Here is an 18977-nt window from a genome sequence, read left to right as displayed (position 1 = left end):
CTGATTCTAGAAGTCTCATTCTTTCAGGGACGTTGTGAGTGACCCTTTTCACATCATCTCTGGAATGCCTAGGACCTTTTTAGGTACTCAGTGTTGTAAAATTGAGTTTGTTTCAGTCGTTGCTCATTCATTCTGTCTAACACATAGTGGGTCTTTTCAATCTAAAGACATTTTTTCCTTTCTCACTGGGAAATTTGCTTATTATTGCCATAATTGTGGGAATGTCAGATTGATTACTCTTTCTCTACCTTGATTTCTTTGACTTTATCTTCTACACTAAATTTTGATTCTTCTTTCTTTTTTGCTATTACAGCTTTTTCGCATTTTACTCTGGGTTCTATTGAAACAGTATCTTTTCAGATCTCTGTAAAGATACATAAAATGGAAATATTTAGATATGTCTTTTCCTGATTAGCTCTGTAGTCTGAGGTTTTGGTTTTTCCGTCTTTCTTTTCATGCTTCTGGTTTTCTTAATGAGACCCTATTGTTGATTTCCCTTTTTTTTTAATCGTCCTATTTTCTTGCATGTGAATCATTGTTGGCAGTTTCATCCCTATGTGTCAGAGGTCTGTTCTTCCCAATGTATGATAGTTTTGCTTTACAGGCCGGGAGGCCTCGCAGCTGCCTCCATAACTACTGGCCCTCAGCTGGGTCTCCCTGCTGTGGCTCCTGGGTGTTCCTTGCCCTGGAATATTTATTTCCTGTGGCAGTGCTTCTTCTGTATTCCCCAGTTTTGTCGTCCTATCTGCTCTGGAACACTCACTTCCTCCCCTTTCACTGGGGTCTTTCTCTTTGTCATTGTATTTCTGCAGGAGACTGGTCGGATGACAGTCTGTTTTTGGTGTGATGTTTTCAGCTGGCACTCTCGGTTTTCTCCCACAAGGATTTCATTCATTCTCCTTAGTAGGCTGTGTGAGAATCTTGCCCAAATTGGGGAATCACAGTGTTGTGTAAAGCTGCCGGGGGAGTTTGTTAAAGCGAGCTTGCTCTTGGGAAGCCAGGCTAAGGCAGCTGGGGTGGGTGGCTTCAGCTGTTGGTCACACACAAGTTCACAGTTAGGCTGATTGGGCCCAGGGTCCTTCTGGAGACAATCCAGGAGCAAGCTGAGCCATGTCACATTTGCTTGTGCTTCTTTTGCTTTTAGAAGGTGGGCTTGTTCGTGCTGGAGGGGTCCAACCAGGGCAGCAGACTTTCCCAAAGTAGAGGTTCCTCTGAGGAGTCAGCACAAGTGCTTGTGTGTGCTGTCCCTAGAGGAGGCCCCCGCATACACACCCTGTCCTTCACCGAAACCTGGCTGTGTAGCCAGGGTGGACAGTTCTCCCACCCCTGGTGTGAGGGGTCCATGTCCTCTGGGACAGTCCTGCCCCCTTCTTTCCCAGCTGCCCAAACAGGACCTTGTATAGGATGGAGCAATTGCTCGCACGTGGTCCTGTTCTGTCCTGTCCAGTCCTATCCCTTCTACCCCCCACATTTTTGTTACTGAGGCTCCAACTCAGGACCTTGCACTTTCCCTTTCTTTTTTGATTTGTGCTCATTCAAACCACACTTAGTTACAGTCTTTTCCATTGGCAAATACTGAACTCTACCTGGAAAATTCTGTAACTTTGAGGGTTTTTTCCTGGTAAATTTTATAAGCATTTAATGAACCAGGTATTGAGTAGCCTATAAATTATGTTAATTTCTCAGACTTATGAGAAAAATATTTTAAATACTTGCTTTCAATATTCAATATGTAGAGTGTGCAAATATAGGTTGGACATCTCTGATCCAAAACTTTTTAGATTTCTGATTTTCAGATTAGGGATGCTTAACCAGTAAAGTGTATGCAGATATTCCAAACTCTGAAAAACTTTCAACATCTGGACCACTTCTGCTCTCAAGCATCTCACACAAGGGATATGCTACTATAAAGGTTTTTTATGTTATAAAAGATTTTAATTTTTTTTCCTTTTTTCCAGTACTCCGAATTGAACTCAGGACCTTCTACTTGCTGGGCAGATGTGGTGCCTGCTGCATCCCCGGCCCTAAAACCTAGATTTTAGAAAGTGTCTGTATGGAGTATAGAATGTGTGCCATGTCCTGGAGGAGCTGACGTGTGCAGGTGGCCCTGAGTGTGGAGCAGGCTGGAATGGCTTTCTTCACTCAGGAGCCCGCAGAGCCCCACAGGAGCTGGAGTGCATAGGCTGGTCCCCGAAATCACTGTCCCTGCGACTGCCCTGTGCCTGGCAGCTACCTCTCACAGATGTGATTTTTTTTCTGCTTGTCCCCAGGTCTCGGTAGCCCTCAGCAGCGGCTCCATCCGCGTGGCCATGGTGGAAGAAGGTGGGGAGCGTGTCCTCATGGAAGGGAAGCTCACACACAAGATCAACACTGAGAGCTCTCTCTGGAGCCTGGAGCCGGGCAAGTGCGTGCTGGTGAGTGTGGTCTCAGTGCATAGCACTCTGGTCTGCCCGGGCTGCTCTGAGCAGTGAGTGCCCCTGGCCTTGTGCAACAGGGGATGCATCTCTGTGCATCCCTCCCCACAGGATGCTTCCTCATAGCAGCCGTGTCCTCACCCAACCCGGGACAGCTCCTCTATAATGAGTCTCTGGATCTGGTGACCACTGGGTTAGAATTGCAGGGATTGTATCTGGGTACTGATACTCCTTTTACCTTACACTGTTTCTTTGAAAATGTGGTTATCACTACATTGCTCATCTCCTAAAGATTTTTGTTGATTGAGGGGACTCGCTTCATGGGAATTTCAAAGCCATGTTGCTTTTCTTGTGCATTTGCTACACTTGTGTGTAAAGTACAGGTGGAACAGGGTATGGCAAAATGTTCACCTCTTATACTGCTGGCTGCCAGCATTGAACACAGTGCTCTGGGCCAGCAGGTGCTTTGGGGTCACCAGCAAGCTCATATTCTGGGAGGGTGGTAGTGTGCCTGGGGTGAGGCTGGGCCAGGGAGCCCCGCTGTGAGATGCTTTCAGACTTTTTCCCTTTGGTGTGGAGGCTGTGCTCCATGCAGGCTGGAAAGTGGCTGTGGAGGGAGCCGCACTCCTAGGTGTGAGGTGTGTGCACTGTGCCCCTCTTACCCTCGCTGGAGGCATCTGTGGGTCCTGGCTGTGGAGGATACTGGATGTTCATCCTCAGTGAGTTCTGCCCTCTTTGGGCTTCCCTGTGCCCCACCTGCCACTGGTATTTTAATTAACTTTTGCTAGGCCTGGATAGTGGATGGGAAAGAAGCAGAGCCAGCTGCAGCCCAAGGCATCTGCTCTGCTGCAAACAGGCATCTTGGGTGTGCTGCTAGCCCCGGTAGTCCTGGTGAAGACCCTGCCACTGAGATGCTGCCTGTATTGGTTCCCACGGTCCTTCAAAGCTGCTGTTACTGTCAGTGCTGGGCATTGCATTTCCACAGGAGCCTCATATGGGAAAGTAAAGGGTCTTAGAAAAGACAAGAAGCATAGCACATTGTGGCCTTTTCCTGTGGCTCTTCCATCAGCTGGGGCTGACCTGTACCAGGCTCTCCCACAAAGCCAGAGGGTTCTGCCTGCCTCTGCCTGCTCCTGCTGCCCTGAGGTTACAGAAAGTTAGCATTTATGGAAGCCAAGGGTTTGCTGTATTCTTGGTTTAATTGTTTCTTGATGACCTTTTGGGGCCAATTTTTTCTTTTGATCACATCTTAGGTGATACTATAAATTAGGAAGCAGATTTTGATTCATGAAGATCCTGTTCAGGGCACTGCATTTGCCTTGTGAAACTTGGCAGCCTGTCTCCCCTCAGCAGGTAGATGCAGAGAGGGATTGGCGTGGATCAGGGCCTGGCTCTGGGCATCCTTTTCTCATCCTTCACATGGGGCTGAGCGCCTGGCCTGAGCAGGTCTTCATGGGTTTGCAGCTGCCCTGTGCTGAGCAGAATGGTTCAGGAGAGTGAGTAGAGCCCCAGAAGCTGTCCTGAGTTTGTGGCCTCTTCTGGAAGAATCTGAGCCTCCTGGACTGTCTAGGTGGGCCCAGAGTGCAGGAACAGATGTCTGTGTGAGGATACTGAGAAGGTCATTTGAAGGCTAGGCAGAATGCTGTGGCCATAAGCCAGGGGAGCCAGCAGTCACCAGAAGCTGGAAGAGGGAGCCTCCTGGGAGCATGGTCCTGCCCACACCTTGCTTCTGGACATCTGCCTTAAGAACTGCAAGAGGAATGTGTGTTAAGACCCTGGTCTTTTTTTGTCACAGCAGCCCTGGGACACTGGAGGGCTCTTCTTGGAGCTGCCAGGAGGAGGGGCAGCATTCGGAGCTGACACTGTTACCACAGACCCCATAGCGAGTGGTTCTGACCTCCTCAGGGGCCGAGGGCAAGCAGACAGCCACTTGCTTCCTGTGTCTTCCCATGACCTGCTCTGCCCGCACTGTGCGGTGGCTCCCACACCAGACAGCCAGGGCAGGCAGGGGTGGCAGCTAAAACCGTGTGACAGCTCTTGCCTCCCTCCCTCCCACACTTCGAATGTTAAATGAGACTTCTTGACTCAGGCAAGCTCCTCGCCTGGTTACAGAGATGTAAAATCAGTCGTGGCGACAGCACCGGCTCCTTCCGCCCAGGAGCTGGCCCCAGCTTGTGCATTGTCCTTGTCTCTCCCTCGGTGGGGAGCCAGCAGGCTGCCCCCCACACTGGTACTGCGTGGGCACTGTGCTGCTGGAGGAGTGGTTGAGGCTGTACAGAAGGCGCCTGCCACTGCGCACTGCGTCCTCCTATGCTGATGCCATGCATGCGCAGCCGCGGAACACAGTAAAGGGGCTCCAGGCTATTCTCTGAGATATTAGCCCTTGAAGCTTGGGCTCTAAAACCTCACCACAGTATATCCGTGCATGGGCTTTGTATATAAGCTGCAGCCTTCCTCTCCCCCTGCACTAAGGCAATTTCCAGAAGTCACTGCTTCTCAGTGGGATCCCTGGGGGCTGCAGCATTTCTGAGTGTTGCTGTGGTGTGTGTGCCCGTATACCCCTGTCTCTGCTGGCATGGATTCCTGGCTTTCCTTTCTCTGCTGGTTTATCTGGACACCTCTAGTTGTTCCATCTGCCTTTCTTGTGAGGGTGAAGTCTGCCTTTCCTAGCTGGGAGTCCCCTTCCTACCTGGCTGCCTCTCCTGGCCTGTGAGCTGTCCTTGTGGATAACCTCACATACATCTTCATGAAGGCAGTGTGGGAACTGCAGATTACATTACTTTAGCATTTAGCAAGAGCCAGAGTCTGGGGATTATTATATAAAATGAAATGTGAAGGGTGTGGCTCAGCAGTAGAGACATTATCTAGCATCCATGAGGCCTTCTATTCAATCTGCCCTTCCCTCACCCCCACCGAAAAAAAGAGGAGGAGGAGAAAGAAAAAGAAGTTGGGCATAGTGGCACCTGCTTCTAACCCCACCCCAGCAAATTCAAGCCCAGCCTTCCCAACTCAGCAAGACCCTTTCTCAAAGAAGGCTGCGGATGTAGCTGAGCCCTGCTGGATGCCTCAGTGTGTGCTGTCTCCAGGACACTCCTTTGGTTTGTCCCCGGGAATTACAGTCCTTCACATCATTCCCATCCTAGCGTCTAGGGAAAGAGCTGAGACCTATAGGTTGCACTGAAGGCAGTGGCCAAGACAGGTGTCTTATCCTCTCTGGCTTACATAGTGTCTTAATTTTGTTTATTTTTTGAGGGTCTCACTGTTTAGTTCATAGTGGACTTGAACTCACTGTGTAGCCCAGGCCGGCCTTGAACTTAGGGTGATTCTCTCGCCTCAGCCTCCGGAGTGCTGGGATTACAGGCATGGGCCACTACTCCTGGCTAGTTAAGTTAAAAAAAAAAAAAAAAAAATCATTGACAACATTGAAAACCAGGAGATGGCACTTCCTAGGAGCTGGTAGCTGCCCTGTACAGCCTCATCCTCCCATCAGCGGGTGCGATGCCCTGCAATGGTGCTGTCCTTCCTGTCCCCTGCCTTTGCCCATGGTGCCTTTTGGGGAAGGAATGTCCCACACTCCCCTCACTGGGCAGCTGTGAGGAGTCCTGCCCTCCAGACTGGGCACACTGCTTGCCTGAGTAGAAATGAGGCTCCCTTACAGGAAGGAAAGGGCTGCTGGTGCGTCACTGGCACAGACAGGGTGCTGAGGTGGAGCTGGTGCAAGTGTGTTTGGGAGGCTGGGACCAGGAGAAGGAAGAGGAACCTGGGATCTTGACACTGTAAAGTGAGGATGTGCCATGGGAAGCAAGGTCATGGTAATCTTTGTTGTGCTTGTCTGGGACTTCTTGACTCAGACTCAGTGTCTGCCCACAATCAGGAGGCAGCATGGAGGGGCTGCTACTGGTATCATGGGCCCCAGCGTCCCAGGAGTGCTGGACCTTGCGAGAATCCTGAAGGGACCTGAGGAGGGTGGCACTGTGTGAGGCCAGGAGCCCATTGGTAAGAGTCGTGAGCTGCCGCTGTTGACCTGGAAGAAATGGAAATGCGCAGATTGACCCTGCTGCCAGTGCTGAAAGCACCCCACATGCACTGTTGGATGTGTCACCTGCGTCATGGCATGGCCTGGGCCTGGCCCATGTGGAAGGGCCCATGTGCCTGGGGAAGGATGGCCAACGCAGGCTGTGAACTGTGTGATTCATCAAGGATGACGTTCTGGAGCAGGAAACCAGTCTGGTCTGTGAGGGGGTTGTAGCTACAGCTCATGCATATTGACCTCAAGGATGAGTTTTACTGTGTGCACTGTGTACCTCCACAAATGGGACCTGTCACAAAGTAACAAGACATTAAAAAGAAAAGTTGGTTGGCTGTGTACAGTGGCCAACAAACCAGTAATCTCAGTTACTCAGGGCTGAGGCAGGAGGGTCATGTGTTAGAGGACAGCTCAGGCAACTTAGTGAGACTCTGCCTCAAGATAAAATAAAATACTGGGGATGGGATGTAGATCAGTGGTAGAGCTCATGCTTAGTATGCGTGAAGGACTGGGTTCAATCCCCAGTACTGAAAAGAAAAGCAAAAAAGCTGGCTGGGGATTTAGCTCAGTGGTTCCACCGCCTGCCTCACAAGTGCAAGGTCCTGAGTTTGATTCCCAGTACCATTAAAAAAAAAGAAGCAAAATGTTGAGCAGACCACCCAGGTTGTTGTCTTTAGCTAGGTGCCCATGATGTCCATTGCAGGAACATTTCCCCTATTCTCCTCTGACCTGTCGGCATACATCCTTCGCCCAGGTGTCAGAGCCATTGAGTGGCTTGGCAGGTTAAGTGCCAGGTCCAGTTCCTCCCTGAAGTGTCTCTCCAAGGAAGGTGCATGGGAAAATTTGGAGCATAAAGAAATCAGTTGGCTCCGCAGCTCTGGGCTTGGGACCATTTAAGGAAAAAGAGCTGGGGACAAGGGGGTGTGAAGCTCTCCAGGCCTGTGCTGTGGTAGTGGTCATTTTCTTCATAGCAGTCTTACTCTTTTTAACTCATGTGCTCATCCCAAAAGCACGGTGGGAGGTATCCCACGAGTGCTAAGTAAATACTGACTACAGCTTTGGAAAGGATACCTGGGTCTTCTGAGGCCTTAACATGAGCTCAAGGCAGCCACACCTGTGTTGCCACCAGAGCTCTCCCAGGCCAAGTGCAAGCACTGGTCACACCCTCGAGGTTAACTCATGGGGAAGTTGCTGGTGTCATTGAGCTTGGGGAGAGATCAGAGCCTGGCGCCTGCTGGTAGGAATGGAAAACACTGCTTCATCTGTGGGGCGAGGTCTGGAGGCTCCTCAAAAAGCTAAATGCAGAATTACCAGGGAGCCAGCAATTCTGTCCCTAAACACTCCAGAGGAAGCAGGAGCTGAAACACAATGGCCCAAAGGTGGAGGCAGCCCTAGTGTCCATCTGTGCATTAATGGATACATAGAGCCAAGTTGTCTGTTCAGTGGAATATTACTCAGCCTGAAAAGGAACAGAACTCTGATGCAGGAGGACCTGGAGGAGCCCATTCGGAATAGAGCAGACTTGGAGAGTCCATTGGTGTGAAATCACTAGAGACAATCATCAAGAGTTACCAGGAGTGGGGAAGAGGCATTTAGGGAAGGGATTAGGGCAAGGTGTGGAGCAACAGCTAATGGACATAGGGATTCTTTTTGGGGGTGATGAGACAGGGATGGTTGTGGGAGTAGGGGTGATGGGTGCATGCTATAGTGAAAATGCTAACCCTACTCAATTGTTCACTTATGGGTAGAATTTTATGTGAATTTTACCTCAATTAAAAACATTTTAAGGGCCAGGGATTTAGCTCAGTGGCACCACCCTCTGCCTCACAAGCACAAGGTCCTGAGTTTGATCCCTGGTACCAAAAAAAAATTTTTTTTAAGCAGGCATGGTGGCTTCATGCCTGTAAGCCCAGCACTGAGAAGACTGAGGCAGGAGGATGGCTGTGAGTTCCAGGTCAGCCTGAATTACATAGTGAGACCCTGTCTCAAAAACAAAAATAAACCAGGACACACCTGTAACGTGCATGGTGACACCTGAGCAGGGTGGCCTCCTGCAGGCTGCACTGCCCAGCCTGGGGGCCCTGATACTTCGGCAGCCAGGTGTGCACTTGACATTTGACATGTGTGACTGTGAAAACCACTATTTTGTTTTAATTTATATTGAAAAACTTACTTGATTTTGTTTTGTTTTTTTGGTAGTCCTGGGGCTCGAAGCTAAGGGTGCTCTTCCACTGAGCTACATCCCCAGTATTTTTTCTATTTTCTATTTTTATTTTGAGAGTCTTGTTAATTTGCCCAGGCAGAACTTGAATTTGCTGTCCTGCCTCAGCCTCCCTGAGTGCTGGGATTACAGGCCTGTGCCACTCACTACTCCTGGCTGGAAAACTGTTAAGTTTTTTGAAACAACTTCAGTATGAGTCACTCTTACTGTAAACTTTATGTAATCTCAGTATAGATCAAACACTTCTGATAAAAGGGTGCCTATCGGGGAGTGCGCCTGTGGTCAGATGTGTTCCTCCACCTGCCGGACAGGCCAGTGCTCCTCAGCCCACCTGCCCTGTGCCCTCAGGGCTGCCAAGGAGGCGGCAGTGGAAAGCCTATCTGTGAACCCGTGTCTGTTCCTGCACTGTGCAGAGCCCGCTGGGAGCTAAGTGACTGCCCCACACAGACCTGATCTCCAGGGTCTGCCCTGTTTTATTTTATTCTTTATTTTAGGAACCGGGGATCAAACTCAGCACCTTGCGCTTATGAGGCAGGTGTGGTATCACTGAGCTAAATCCCTGGCCCTGGAAATACTCCTTGTATATTCCATGCACTTCTTTTGGGGCACAGTACCTAGGATTGAACTCTGGACATTGTGTGCCACTGAGCTAAATCCTAGCCCTAGCCCTTGTTTTAATACTGTGGTACAGGCCTTTGTGTGTTCCATAGCTCTTAGTAAGGACAATTACTAATGAGGATGAGGGTAAAAGACTCAAGAGTCTCTTCTTCCCAGTGATTCGCAGCCCTCTGAGCACCTCAACTCTCTCCTGGGTAGGGAAGTAACATGCGCTGTGGTTCCCCCTTGGGAGGTTTCATCCCATCAGCCCTGGGTTCTCTGGGGGCTGGATTAGGTCCCCTCATGCAGAGTGCAGCCAGACACTGATGGACCACAGTCTGGGTTTGTTGCTGGAGCTGGGGTGTTGTCCCCTCGCAGTCCCAGGAGCCCGAAGAAGGGGAGTTTTGAGGTGCTCACCCCATGCTATGGTGGCGAGTTTCCATATAGTTGTCCAGGTTATGGAAACCACCTCCACTGCACCACTGCCTGATTCTCAGTCGTACCCAGGGCTGTGGTGTGTGTTGGCCTGGGTTGCACAGGCCCATGGGTCAGTGGGTAGAGGGCTGCAGCACAAAGCATCCATGCCCTCACAGACGCCCCCTCTGTGGGCCACTCCTGGCCCAGGTGTCACAATTATCTGGAGTGTGGCTTGGCCACTTTGGCCTCTGGGGGAAACTGGTGGCAGTTCATGTGGGAGCCCTTGCTCAGCAGCCCTGGCTGCTGTTTCTCCTTCTGTGAGGACTAAGGGCTTTGTTTCGTTACTGGGTCATGTGGCTGCCAACACAAGAGTAGTGCAGTGAGCCCAACCTCTGACTGTGAGTGATGCAGCCCAGTGTGTCCCCATGGCTCCTGACCACAGTGACAGGACAGATCGAGAGTCACGAGATGCCCCTTCTCAGTAGTGTTATGTGGCCCTGAGTTAAGGCCTGCAGACCCAGCACCGAGGGCTGCACATGGATTTCCTGGCTGCTGCTGCCCTGGCCATGGTGCATCAGGAGGGTGTACGGGCTAGACCTAGTGGGCCTCTGCCCTGAGCTGAGGGCCTGAAGGACTGGCCAGGAGGACCCCCAGGCAGTTGAGCTGGCTGCAGGGAGGGAGTGGGGATGGGTTCCGACCCCATTGGGTGGTGAGGGGTCCCTGGGAGCCTCGTCTCTCCATGTAGGTCTCAGCTCTCTAAGAGATCAGGAGCCTGGGTGGTGGCCCCAGAAGCCACAAAAGTAGTTGGCAAGAGTTGGTGGCATAGGCATGACAGGCACAGTGGACCCAGAGAGGCTCTCCATGGCCCAGGACCAAGTCCTGCGGGCTAGGGCGTCTCTTGGAAAGTGAGTGCATATTGTCCTGACTGAGGATCGAGGGCCTGGGAAGAAGGTCTTGGGTGCCAGCAGGATGTGGGTTCCCTAATTATCTTCCCTCATGCCTATGTCTGATAACATCTTCCCTGCAGCCACCTCCCTCGGCGGGCTCTGTCCCCCCAAGGAAGGCCAGTTCCGGAGTGGGTGCAGGCTTGCTGGCCACGGCCCTGCCTCCCCTCACACCTGCCCCGGCTTTGTGTCCCAGGTGAACCTGAGCAAAGTGGGTGAGTACTGGTGGAATGCTATCCTGGAGGGTGAGGAGCCTATCGACATCGACAAGATCAACAAGGAGCGTTCCATGGCCACCGTGGATGAGGAAGAGCAGGCTGTCCTGGACAGGCTCACCTTCGACTACCACCAGAAGCTGCAGGGCAAGCCACAGAGCCACGAGCTGGTATGGCCACCACACCCTCCCTGTGCTGGTGACAGGCTGGGAGCGGGGACACTGGGGTCAGGGCTGATGGGTCACCCCCAACTTGGCCCACCGCAGTGCAGGCCATCCTGCACCCTGTCACCTGGTCCCCACCTGAGGACAGGTGTGGTGTTCTACCCATGAGCCCAGGTGGCAGGGCCTAGAAGGGTGCATGAGAGAGGCCACAGGGCCAAGTTAGGTCCCTCTCAGAGCCGAGGGGCACTGCCTCCCCATGGTGCAGGGACAGTCTGCCTACGGCAAAGAGAGTGATTGATGAGATAAATATGTTCTTGTTTTAATAACCCTCTGAGTGGCTGCATGGGGAAGGAAGGGCTGCTTTCCTTTGGGTTATCTCCCCTTCTGGTGCACACAGATACAGCATAGTGCAGGTTGGCAGGGAGGGGTCAGCTTCAGGGCACAAACTGGTCTCTGGAAGGCCATTCATGTGAGTGGCCTGCACATTTGGCACTGGTCTCTGTGAGTCTGTGCTTTGTGTGCTTATCCCACCCTTGCCTTTGGGACTGTATGCTCTGTGGCTGCATTAGATGCCATGCCCTGTCTTCAGAGCCAGGTCCCTTGCCCCTGAGGGCTCTGCACAGCGCCCTGGGGAGATAAGCTGTCTTGCCAGTAGCAACTGAGTTTCAAGGCCTCAGAATTATTCAGGATCAACCAGGGGTCTAGGTAGCAGGGGTGGGACTTGACCCTGGGTCTCATCCCAGTCTTCTCTGCTCTCTTGGCCCTGCCTGTCCCAGCCGGGGAGAGAACATTCCTTTTGTCTTGGGCCCTTTCACCCAGGACACAGTGACGTTAAAGGACATGTCATGGGATTCATTGGCCTGGAGGTTTTAGGACTCTAGGGTGATATTGAGGGGCTCAGCACTCACCCGAAGTGGTGTAGACAGACTGGTGGCATTCAGTCCCATTACACAGTGTCCGATCTGTGAACCTTGATCTGGGGAGTGGGCCCCATCAGAAGTCAACCTGTGTCCACAGGAAGCAACCTCTGGGCCTGTGGCTGTTTGGACTTGGGACATGAACGAAGGTGCTTGTTGTGCTGGCGGGTTAGAAGGAGATCCTGCCAAGCATCCCTTAGAAGCAAGCAGATCTTTGTGCTACAGGACAGTGGGACTGAGGGCTGGTGGCTCCTCATACCTTCCCTAGATGCCAGCTTCAAGTCCTCTGCCACAGAGAAACTAAATATGAGAAGTATCGCTGTGGCATGAACTGTGTGAGTTGGTCATACCTCGGTGAGGCCTTCTTGGACTTCAGCTGTGAGACATTGGGAGGAGCCAGAATGTGCTGCAGCTCTAGAGCTCCCCAAGGTCACATCTCTTTCAGGACATGCAAATCAGAACCAGGAGAGCCCAGGGGACATTGCTTCCCATTTCCTCTTCCCCTCCTCCTCCTTGCCCTTCCCCACACTCCTCCCTCTCCTTTGCATTCTGTGCTGGCGCCCTCTGGCTGTCCAGTGTCACCTTATTGACAGCTGATAGCCAGACCCTGTGCTGCATCTGCAGGGAGGACAGACCTGGGTTGGCCCTCACATCCAGCCACTTCACGGCTACCTGCTCTGAAGAGCAGCTCAGCCCTCTGTGCAGCTGCTCTGCGTCTTGACTCTGGAGCCTGGAGGCTCCATGTGCTGACAGCTACTGCTCAGCCCACTGCCCAGGCCTGGGAGCATTCTGCTTATTGCAGCAGAGTGGGCAGCTCCTGCGAACTTCTGGCCTCCAGCTCACACCAAGACCCTCACTGATAGCCTAGGATGGGAACGGCTAAAGGCGTAGGGGATGGTGGCACCACAGCCTGTGCAGCCACTGTGTCCTGCTGGACTTGCTATGAGGACAGTGTGGTGGGCCCTCATGGCCTGGGCCACAGCAGAGACCAAGAGTGGAGCCATAGAGGGCTCGCCCAGGCCTGGTGCATAAGGTGCTTGTGGCCCTGTGCTGGGAACCCAGGGAGTGGGCAGCAGCCTAAGAATCAAAAGAAGAGTCTTCAGGTGCTATGGTCTAGAAAGACCGCTTTGTGTCTAAATCAGTTCTGCTGTCAACTTCCCAGGCCAGGTAGCAAGGCACTATGTGTGTCCCTGCCCTGAGCAAGGTGCCCTGGGGAGTGTTCAGTGACATGCAAGAGTCCAGGGCTTCAGGGTATTGGTGGGACCCAGAATGACCCCTCACGGACCTGCTCCTGGACAGCCAGAGAGCACCATGGACAGTAATGCGCCCAGGTGGTGGGGCTGTGATACATCCCTGTGCCAAGTACTCAGCTTCACTTTGGGCTTGGCATGGCATAGGACCCTGACCACCCAGGGGTGTCAAGTCAAATGAATTTCTTTTTGTATTGAATGAAGAGACATGCTTAGAAAGGTAGGTTCGTGCCCTCATGTGGCCCCAGGAAGCAGTTTGACCATATTTCCCTTGTCATTGGAGACACGTCACAGGGAAGCAGAGGGACCCTCCCAAGAGTTCTCTAAGGCCTAGATCGCTTCACTGAGGAGCATGGGCTTCGCCGGGGAGAGGCTGGAGGTGGGGAGGGTTCTCGCAGCCTCCGTCTGCCGCACACGTTGGCATAGTCACAGTCACCAGCATGCCTGGCGTTGATGCCCATTTATGGTGTGAACTCAAGAGTTTTCTAAATTTGCCAGGATTTCAAATTGTGCTTCTAATGCCGCAGATGCTGTGTGTTCTGAAGCATTTTAACTTTGAAGTGATAACACTTCGTGTGTTGTTTTAAAGTCTTCGGTGTCACTGTGAGGTCACCTCTTTGCAGAATTGGCTGATTGATTTAATACTCTTCATCTTGCCCCTAGTTTAATTTCACTGCGTAGGCTTCCCCCAAGGAAGGGAGTGTGAAGTCACAGGCCCATTGTCAGTGTGCAGTGGGATGTATCTCCCTGACCTCTTCTCTCCAGCCTGGTGGGACCACCCTAACAGGCAGGTGCCAGCATTACCAGGAGAGCTGGTGACACCCAGGAAGCCTGCTTTCTACCTTCGCTCAGGTCCTGGCACAGATCTCCATTGGTAGATCTAGAATGATAACTGCACGCCCAGCATCCCCTGCGGGGCTTCCCAACTGTCCCTGGTCTCAAGAGGTGCCAGGGTTTCCTGCCTGGGATGTGGGCTTGGTGCATTCTTGGGTTTGGTTGAGACTGTCTAGCCTCATGTTCTCTATGGACAGAGATGGAAGCCTGGCCTTCAGGGTCACACAGGAGTTTCCTGTCCCCTCCCTCATCCCAGTCACACATGTGTGCCACTCTCTCAGGCCCCACTGCAGAGCCTTCTGAAGAAGGTCATTCCTATCTCTGGTCTGAGTTACCCTTAAGAAGTTGGGAAGAATAGATCACTCTGAATAAAAAAGGGCTGGGTATGTAGCTCAGTGTAGAGGCCTTTGGTTCAATCCCAATACGGAGCAGGCAGGGCACAGAAAAAAGGAAGCCCCTTGTCAGGAAACTGGTATTTTATCTACAATAAATAAAATATGGCTGGGGCCAGGGATTTAGCTCAGCAGTTTGGTGGCCTGCCTTGCAAGTGCAAGGACCTGAGTTCAATCCCCGGCACCAAAATAAATAAATAAATAACTATAAATAAATAAAATAAAATAGGGCTGGGGATTTAGCTCAGTGGTTCCATCACCTGCCTCACAAGCACAAGGTCCGGAGTTCAATCCCTGGTACCAAAAAAAGTAGGAAAACTACAATAAATAAAATAAATGAACTGAGGACCCAGAGGTTTGCGCAGACACTGGGAGCTTCCCCACTGCTCAAATCTGCACTTGTCTTCCCTGAGAAGAGTCACAACTGCCTACCTGCTGGGCTTTCTGCAGCAGGAACCTTGGACTCCATGGCCAGTGAAAAGAAAGGAGTGGCTGTTCCAGCCCATGTGTGTGTGCCATGCCGTGGGTGGGTGGCACATGCCAGGCCAGGAGGGCACATACCTGCCAGCAGAGGTGCAGACACATCCCTCGGGCAGGGCTCTCTGTGTCCCCAGCCTGGCCATGCAGTGAGGCTTCAGTTTCAGAGTGGAGCTCAGTCCCCAGCCCTGACCATGTCCCCAGGTTGCTGTGTCACACTGTCAACCCTGGATTGTCTGATCGACCATGGGAACCTCCTGCGTACCTCAGTTGCATCCCTGGGTGGGCAGGGACCCTTCTCATGGAGTCCAGAGACAGAGCCTAGGAGCTGTGGCTATGGGGCACAGTCCTGCAGATGAGTTGGCAGTCTCCATGCGAGTGCCTCTAGCACGGCTGCTGTTGGCCTGCTGGGGAGAAAGCGTGGTGCTGGCCATCTTTAACCTCTCTGTTTTCTGTTCGTAGAAAGTTCATGAGATGCTGAAGAAGGGGTGGGATGCTGAAGGCTCTCCCTTCCGAGGCCAGCGATTCGACCCGGCCATGTTCAACATCTCCCCAGGGGCTGTGCAGTTTTAGTGACTGGAAGGAAAAGGATGGCCCTTGTCCACGGCCGTCCACCTCGGCTTTCTGCGTGCCAGGGACACGCTCGTCTCCATCACTGTAGCTGCCCTTTCTCAGGGGCAGTCAGGCCTTCCTCCCTGACCTCACACCTCCAGACCTTTGGGAGAAGGTGCGGGGACAGTGCTGCCAGCCACGGTGGTCAAAGCTGATGGAAGGTGTTTGACACATAGGAGGGACATTTGCCCAAGAACTGGGAGCACTCCACAGAAACAGCCCCGGCCACCCACCTCACCCATTCACTGTTGTTTTGATGTCCTCTGCTTGCTGTTCTTATGGCTGGGTGAGGAGTTCTGTCCCCTCAGCAAGGCCATGTTGAAGTGTGGAGCTTAGTGCTTGCATGAGGGCAACTGGGGTGCACTGTGGGGTGCCTCTGGGCTTCTGCAGGAACCCCTCACCCTGTGGGGTGTTCGCACATGCGCCTTGCTCTTCGTGAGTCTGCTGGGGCCGCTGCCTGCACATCATTGGTGTTGGGGACTCTGTTCTAGCTGTGGGCCCAGGCACAGCGGATCCTGTTTGCACTCTGCGGCTGCCTTCCAGGCTCTTGTGGAAGTGACTGGGCCTACGCCCCACTGTATGGCATACTGCCGGACTTTCCAGAGGCTAGGAACAGAGTCAGGCACCCTCAGGAGACTGCAGCAAGCTCATAGCCTGGACCTCAGCCACAGGAGGAGGGGAGTCTGTGGTGGCACCAGACAGTAGTCCGTAAAGTCCACAGACTGTCCCATTATCCCCAGGGACTGGGCACTACCCCAGCAGCCTCATGTCCACACCTTGAGCCATAGCTGCTGGCCATTCCAGCCAGATTGTGCAGACCGGGCTGAGGGGCAGGAGCCAGGAGCTTGTGTCATCCCTACCCAGTGCTGCCCTTCACCTGGCTCTCAGCCTTGGTACACAGACAGGTCACACCATAGGTCTCCATGCCTGTGCCACCTGCAGCCCACTAGAAGCAAGGCTTGGCCTCCTCGCTGGCGGGGGGTGCTGTCTCTGGGCGTGCAATGCTGGGATGTCCCTCCAGGGACGGTCACTTTCTGCTGCAGAGCCAGAACTGGACAACCCTGTGAGAGGTGTGAACCGGGAGGTATTCTGTGGTTCAAGGGGGGAACAGCCGTTAGAGCCCTGTCATCTCATGTTTGCCATGGAGCTGATGCCGGGGAGCAGAATTGTCACCTCCCAGGGGCCCTGAGGAAGCCGTGATCATTTTTCCTGAAGTTCCCACCAGGAGCCTGAGATTTGCATAGTGCTGCCCCCGGAGTGTGTGTGTCTGCTGTCCTCTCTGGTCCCCTGGTTGCCCGTCCCTGCCTGTGGCTGTCTTCCCAAGGATATGGAGTGTGGGGACCGTGTGCCTCACTGGGCAGGCTTGGAGTTGTTCCTTCCCTGGCAGTGTGTCTTCCTCTCTCCTGGTTTTATTCTCCATGTGGATTTTCCCTGTTTCTGCCCTGCTTCAGCAAGTTCAAGCCCCTGTCCAGGAAGAGCAATGCAGAGTTGTGGCCGCGTGGCAGGAGCAGCCACCCCCATCTGGTTCTTCCATGTCCCCTTCTGGCGTGGCTTATCCCCAGTGCCTGGTGGATAGGTCGCTGCCCAGGGTGCCACTCTGGGCCAGACCAGTGTCTCCATAGCTGGCGCATGGCCTGTTTTCTCTTTTTAGACACGACAGCTGCAGTTTGGCCACTAAGTCCCACCAGCTGAGGTCCGAGGAAAGCGGGGTGACTCGTCCCCCTTGTCCAGGGGCCCCGGAGAGTGGGGTGTCCAGCCTGCAAAGCTGCTCCAGTTCCTTGGTGTTAGTTTGCAATAAACCTGTATTTAAGCATCATGAGTCTGTGTGTGACATTTGCTGTTAGGGCAGCTCTGCCCTTGAGCAGTCGTCACTGAGGTTCTGAACTGTGAGGTCTCTGGCCCTATGCACAGCCAGCAGCATTGTGGGGGTTCTCAGGGGCTGTTTTCCACCAGCCCTGGCAGAATCTCAACAGCTCTCAGAAATCCTTTGAGTTTTTTCGGTGGGCGAGAGCAGAGCTATAGATCTGAGTTCACCACATAGGTTCTGGAGTGATGTTGTTCCTGAAGGCTCAGGGACAGCACAGAACTCTGGACAGCCCCTTGGTGTAGGTGCATGGGGTTTCCACCTGACTGGAACCCGCCAGACCTCAGGTGTCCTTGTCTGTGCTGCCCCCATCCAAGGTGTCTGTCTCTCCTGAGCCTGCTCTCGGGGGCAATGCCTGGGGTGAGGGTCTCGGTGATGAAGAAGACCCTCCCTAGGGAGGATTTGCTGCTCAGAAGGGAGGGCGGTGGCAGTGGCCATGGTGCAAGAGGACTAACAGCCCAGTGTGTGGTACAGAAATGTGCCCAGGAGGCATCAGCTGCTGCACTGGGAACGCATTGGCCAGAACACTGTGCCTGGGGAACAAACCCCCACCCCACCTCAAATCTGCTCCTCCAGCAGGCCAGCTGGCAGCTGGCTCAGCCAGGGACGGATGGCTCACTTCTAAAGTGAATAGAAAGTGTGGAGCTGGACTGTCAGCACTCGCCTGGCCAGCCCTCAGTAAGCTCTGACTGGAGGCTGGAGACCCCGCTGGAGCTGCTGCAGAGTGGTGTCCCTCAGACATGGGACTTTGGTGGCCAGCTGAGGCTGATGTCCATGGCTGGCTGAAGTCGGCAGTGGGTGTGCAGGCTGCCTGCTTCCCGGAGCCTCCCCCTGGACATGAGGAAGCCCCCAGGGACATGAACCGAAGTGCTCTGCCAGCCCTGGGAAGGAACATTTGGGCTCTTGGGCCAGGAGAAAATGAATATTCTGTCTTTAGGTTGAACTCATTAGTCAGCCTGCACCTATGTGGCTTTGTGTGTTTTATCTGACTTTCTTGGTTTTACTTAAGACAGACTTGCTTTAGAAGGAGGAGAGAACCCCAATGTCACAGAGCTTCCTGAGGTTTCCAGCCAAGTTCCCCACTGTACATAGGGCCTCGGGTGGGGAGAAGTGGCCACCACAGCTGCTTGGGCAAGGTGAGAAGACCAGAGCCTGTCACTCATTGGAGGGCCACTGGGTCGGGCCACTCGGCCACCTTGCCCTTGGAAATGGTTTCCCAAGTGTGTTTTGCTGGGGTGGCCAAGGAGGTGGGTGGCAGAATGTGGACACTGAGGCACAGCCCTGGTTGGTCTGCCAAGTTCACTGTGGCAGCATACTGCTGGACTATGGCAGAGATGGCAGGTGCTCTGGGGGTGCAAGGTGTGGCCGCTGGCCTGGGGGCACCCTCAGGTGTCTGGCTTCAGGCTGGGTGGGCCCAGAAGGGCCTGGACCAGGCATGACCTGGCCAGCCTACTGCCTCCCCCTTCCCTGTCCTACGCTTTGTGTGCTGGTCAGTCCCAAGCCCACATGGGTGGCAGTTTGGCCAGGCCAGGCCTGGTGTCCCATCCCCTGTGGCTCCTCTTGCTGTGTCCCTGTCCTGTTCTTTTAGACTTAACAACCAGCTGCTCCTAGAGTTCTGATGATGATGAAGGT

The 18977-nt window shown here is 53.2% G+C and overlaps 1 protein-coding gene across 2 annotated transcripts in view; it reads left to right on the top strand.

Moving 5' to 3' along the window:
* Positions 1–17297, top strand: part of Nudcd3 (NudC domain containing 3) — a 92142-nt gene extending 74845 nt beyond the window's left edge. The window contains exons 4-6 of one of the 2 annotated variants that reach the window (XM_010624937.3): positions 2271–2414; positions 10817–11005; positions 17133–17297. In XM_010624937.3, coding sequence (XP_010623239.1) covers positions 2271–2414; positions 10817–11005; positions 17133–17159 — 360 coding nt within the window. In that variant the 3' untranslated portion in view covers positions 17160–17297. Of the gene's footprint in view, positions 1–2270; positions 2415–10816; positions 11006–15331 lie in introns of both variants that reach the window. The other variant, XM_010624936.3, reaches the window with a different exon arrangement.
* The last annotated feature ends 1680 nt before the right edge of the window (positions 17298–18977 follow it).

Source organism: Fukomys damarensis, unplaced genomic scaffold (assembly GCF_012274545.1).
Source record: "Fukomys damarensis isolate Sample0158 unplaced genomic scaffold, DMR_v1.0_HiC HiC_scaffold_17, whole genome shotgun sequence".
Lineage (NCBI taxonomy): Eukaryota > Metazoa > Chordata > Mammalia > Rodentia > Bathyergidae > Fukomys > Fukomys damarensis.
The sequence above is the reverse complement of the archived record's forward strand: the minus strand, read 5'-3'. Positions and strand labels throughout refer to the sequence as shown.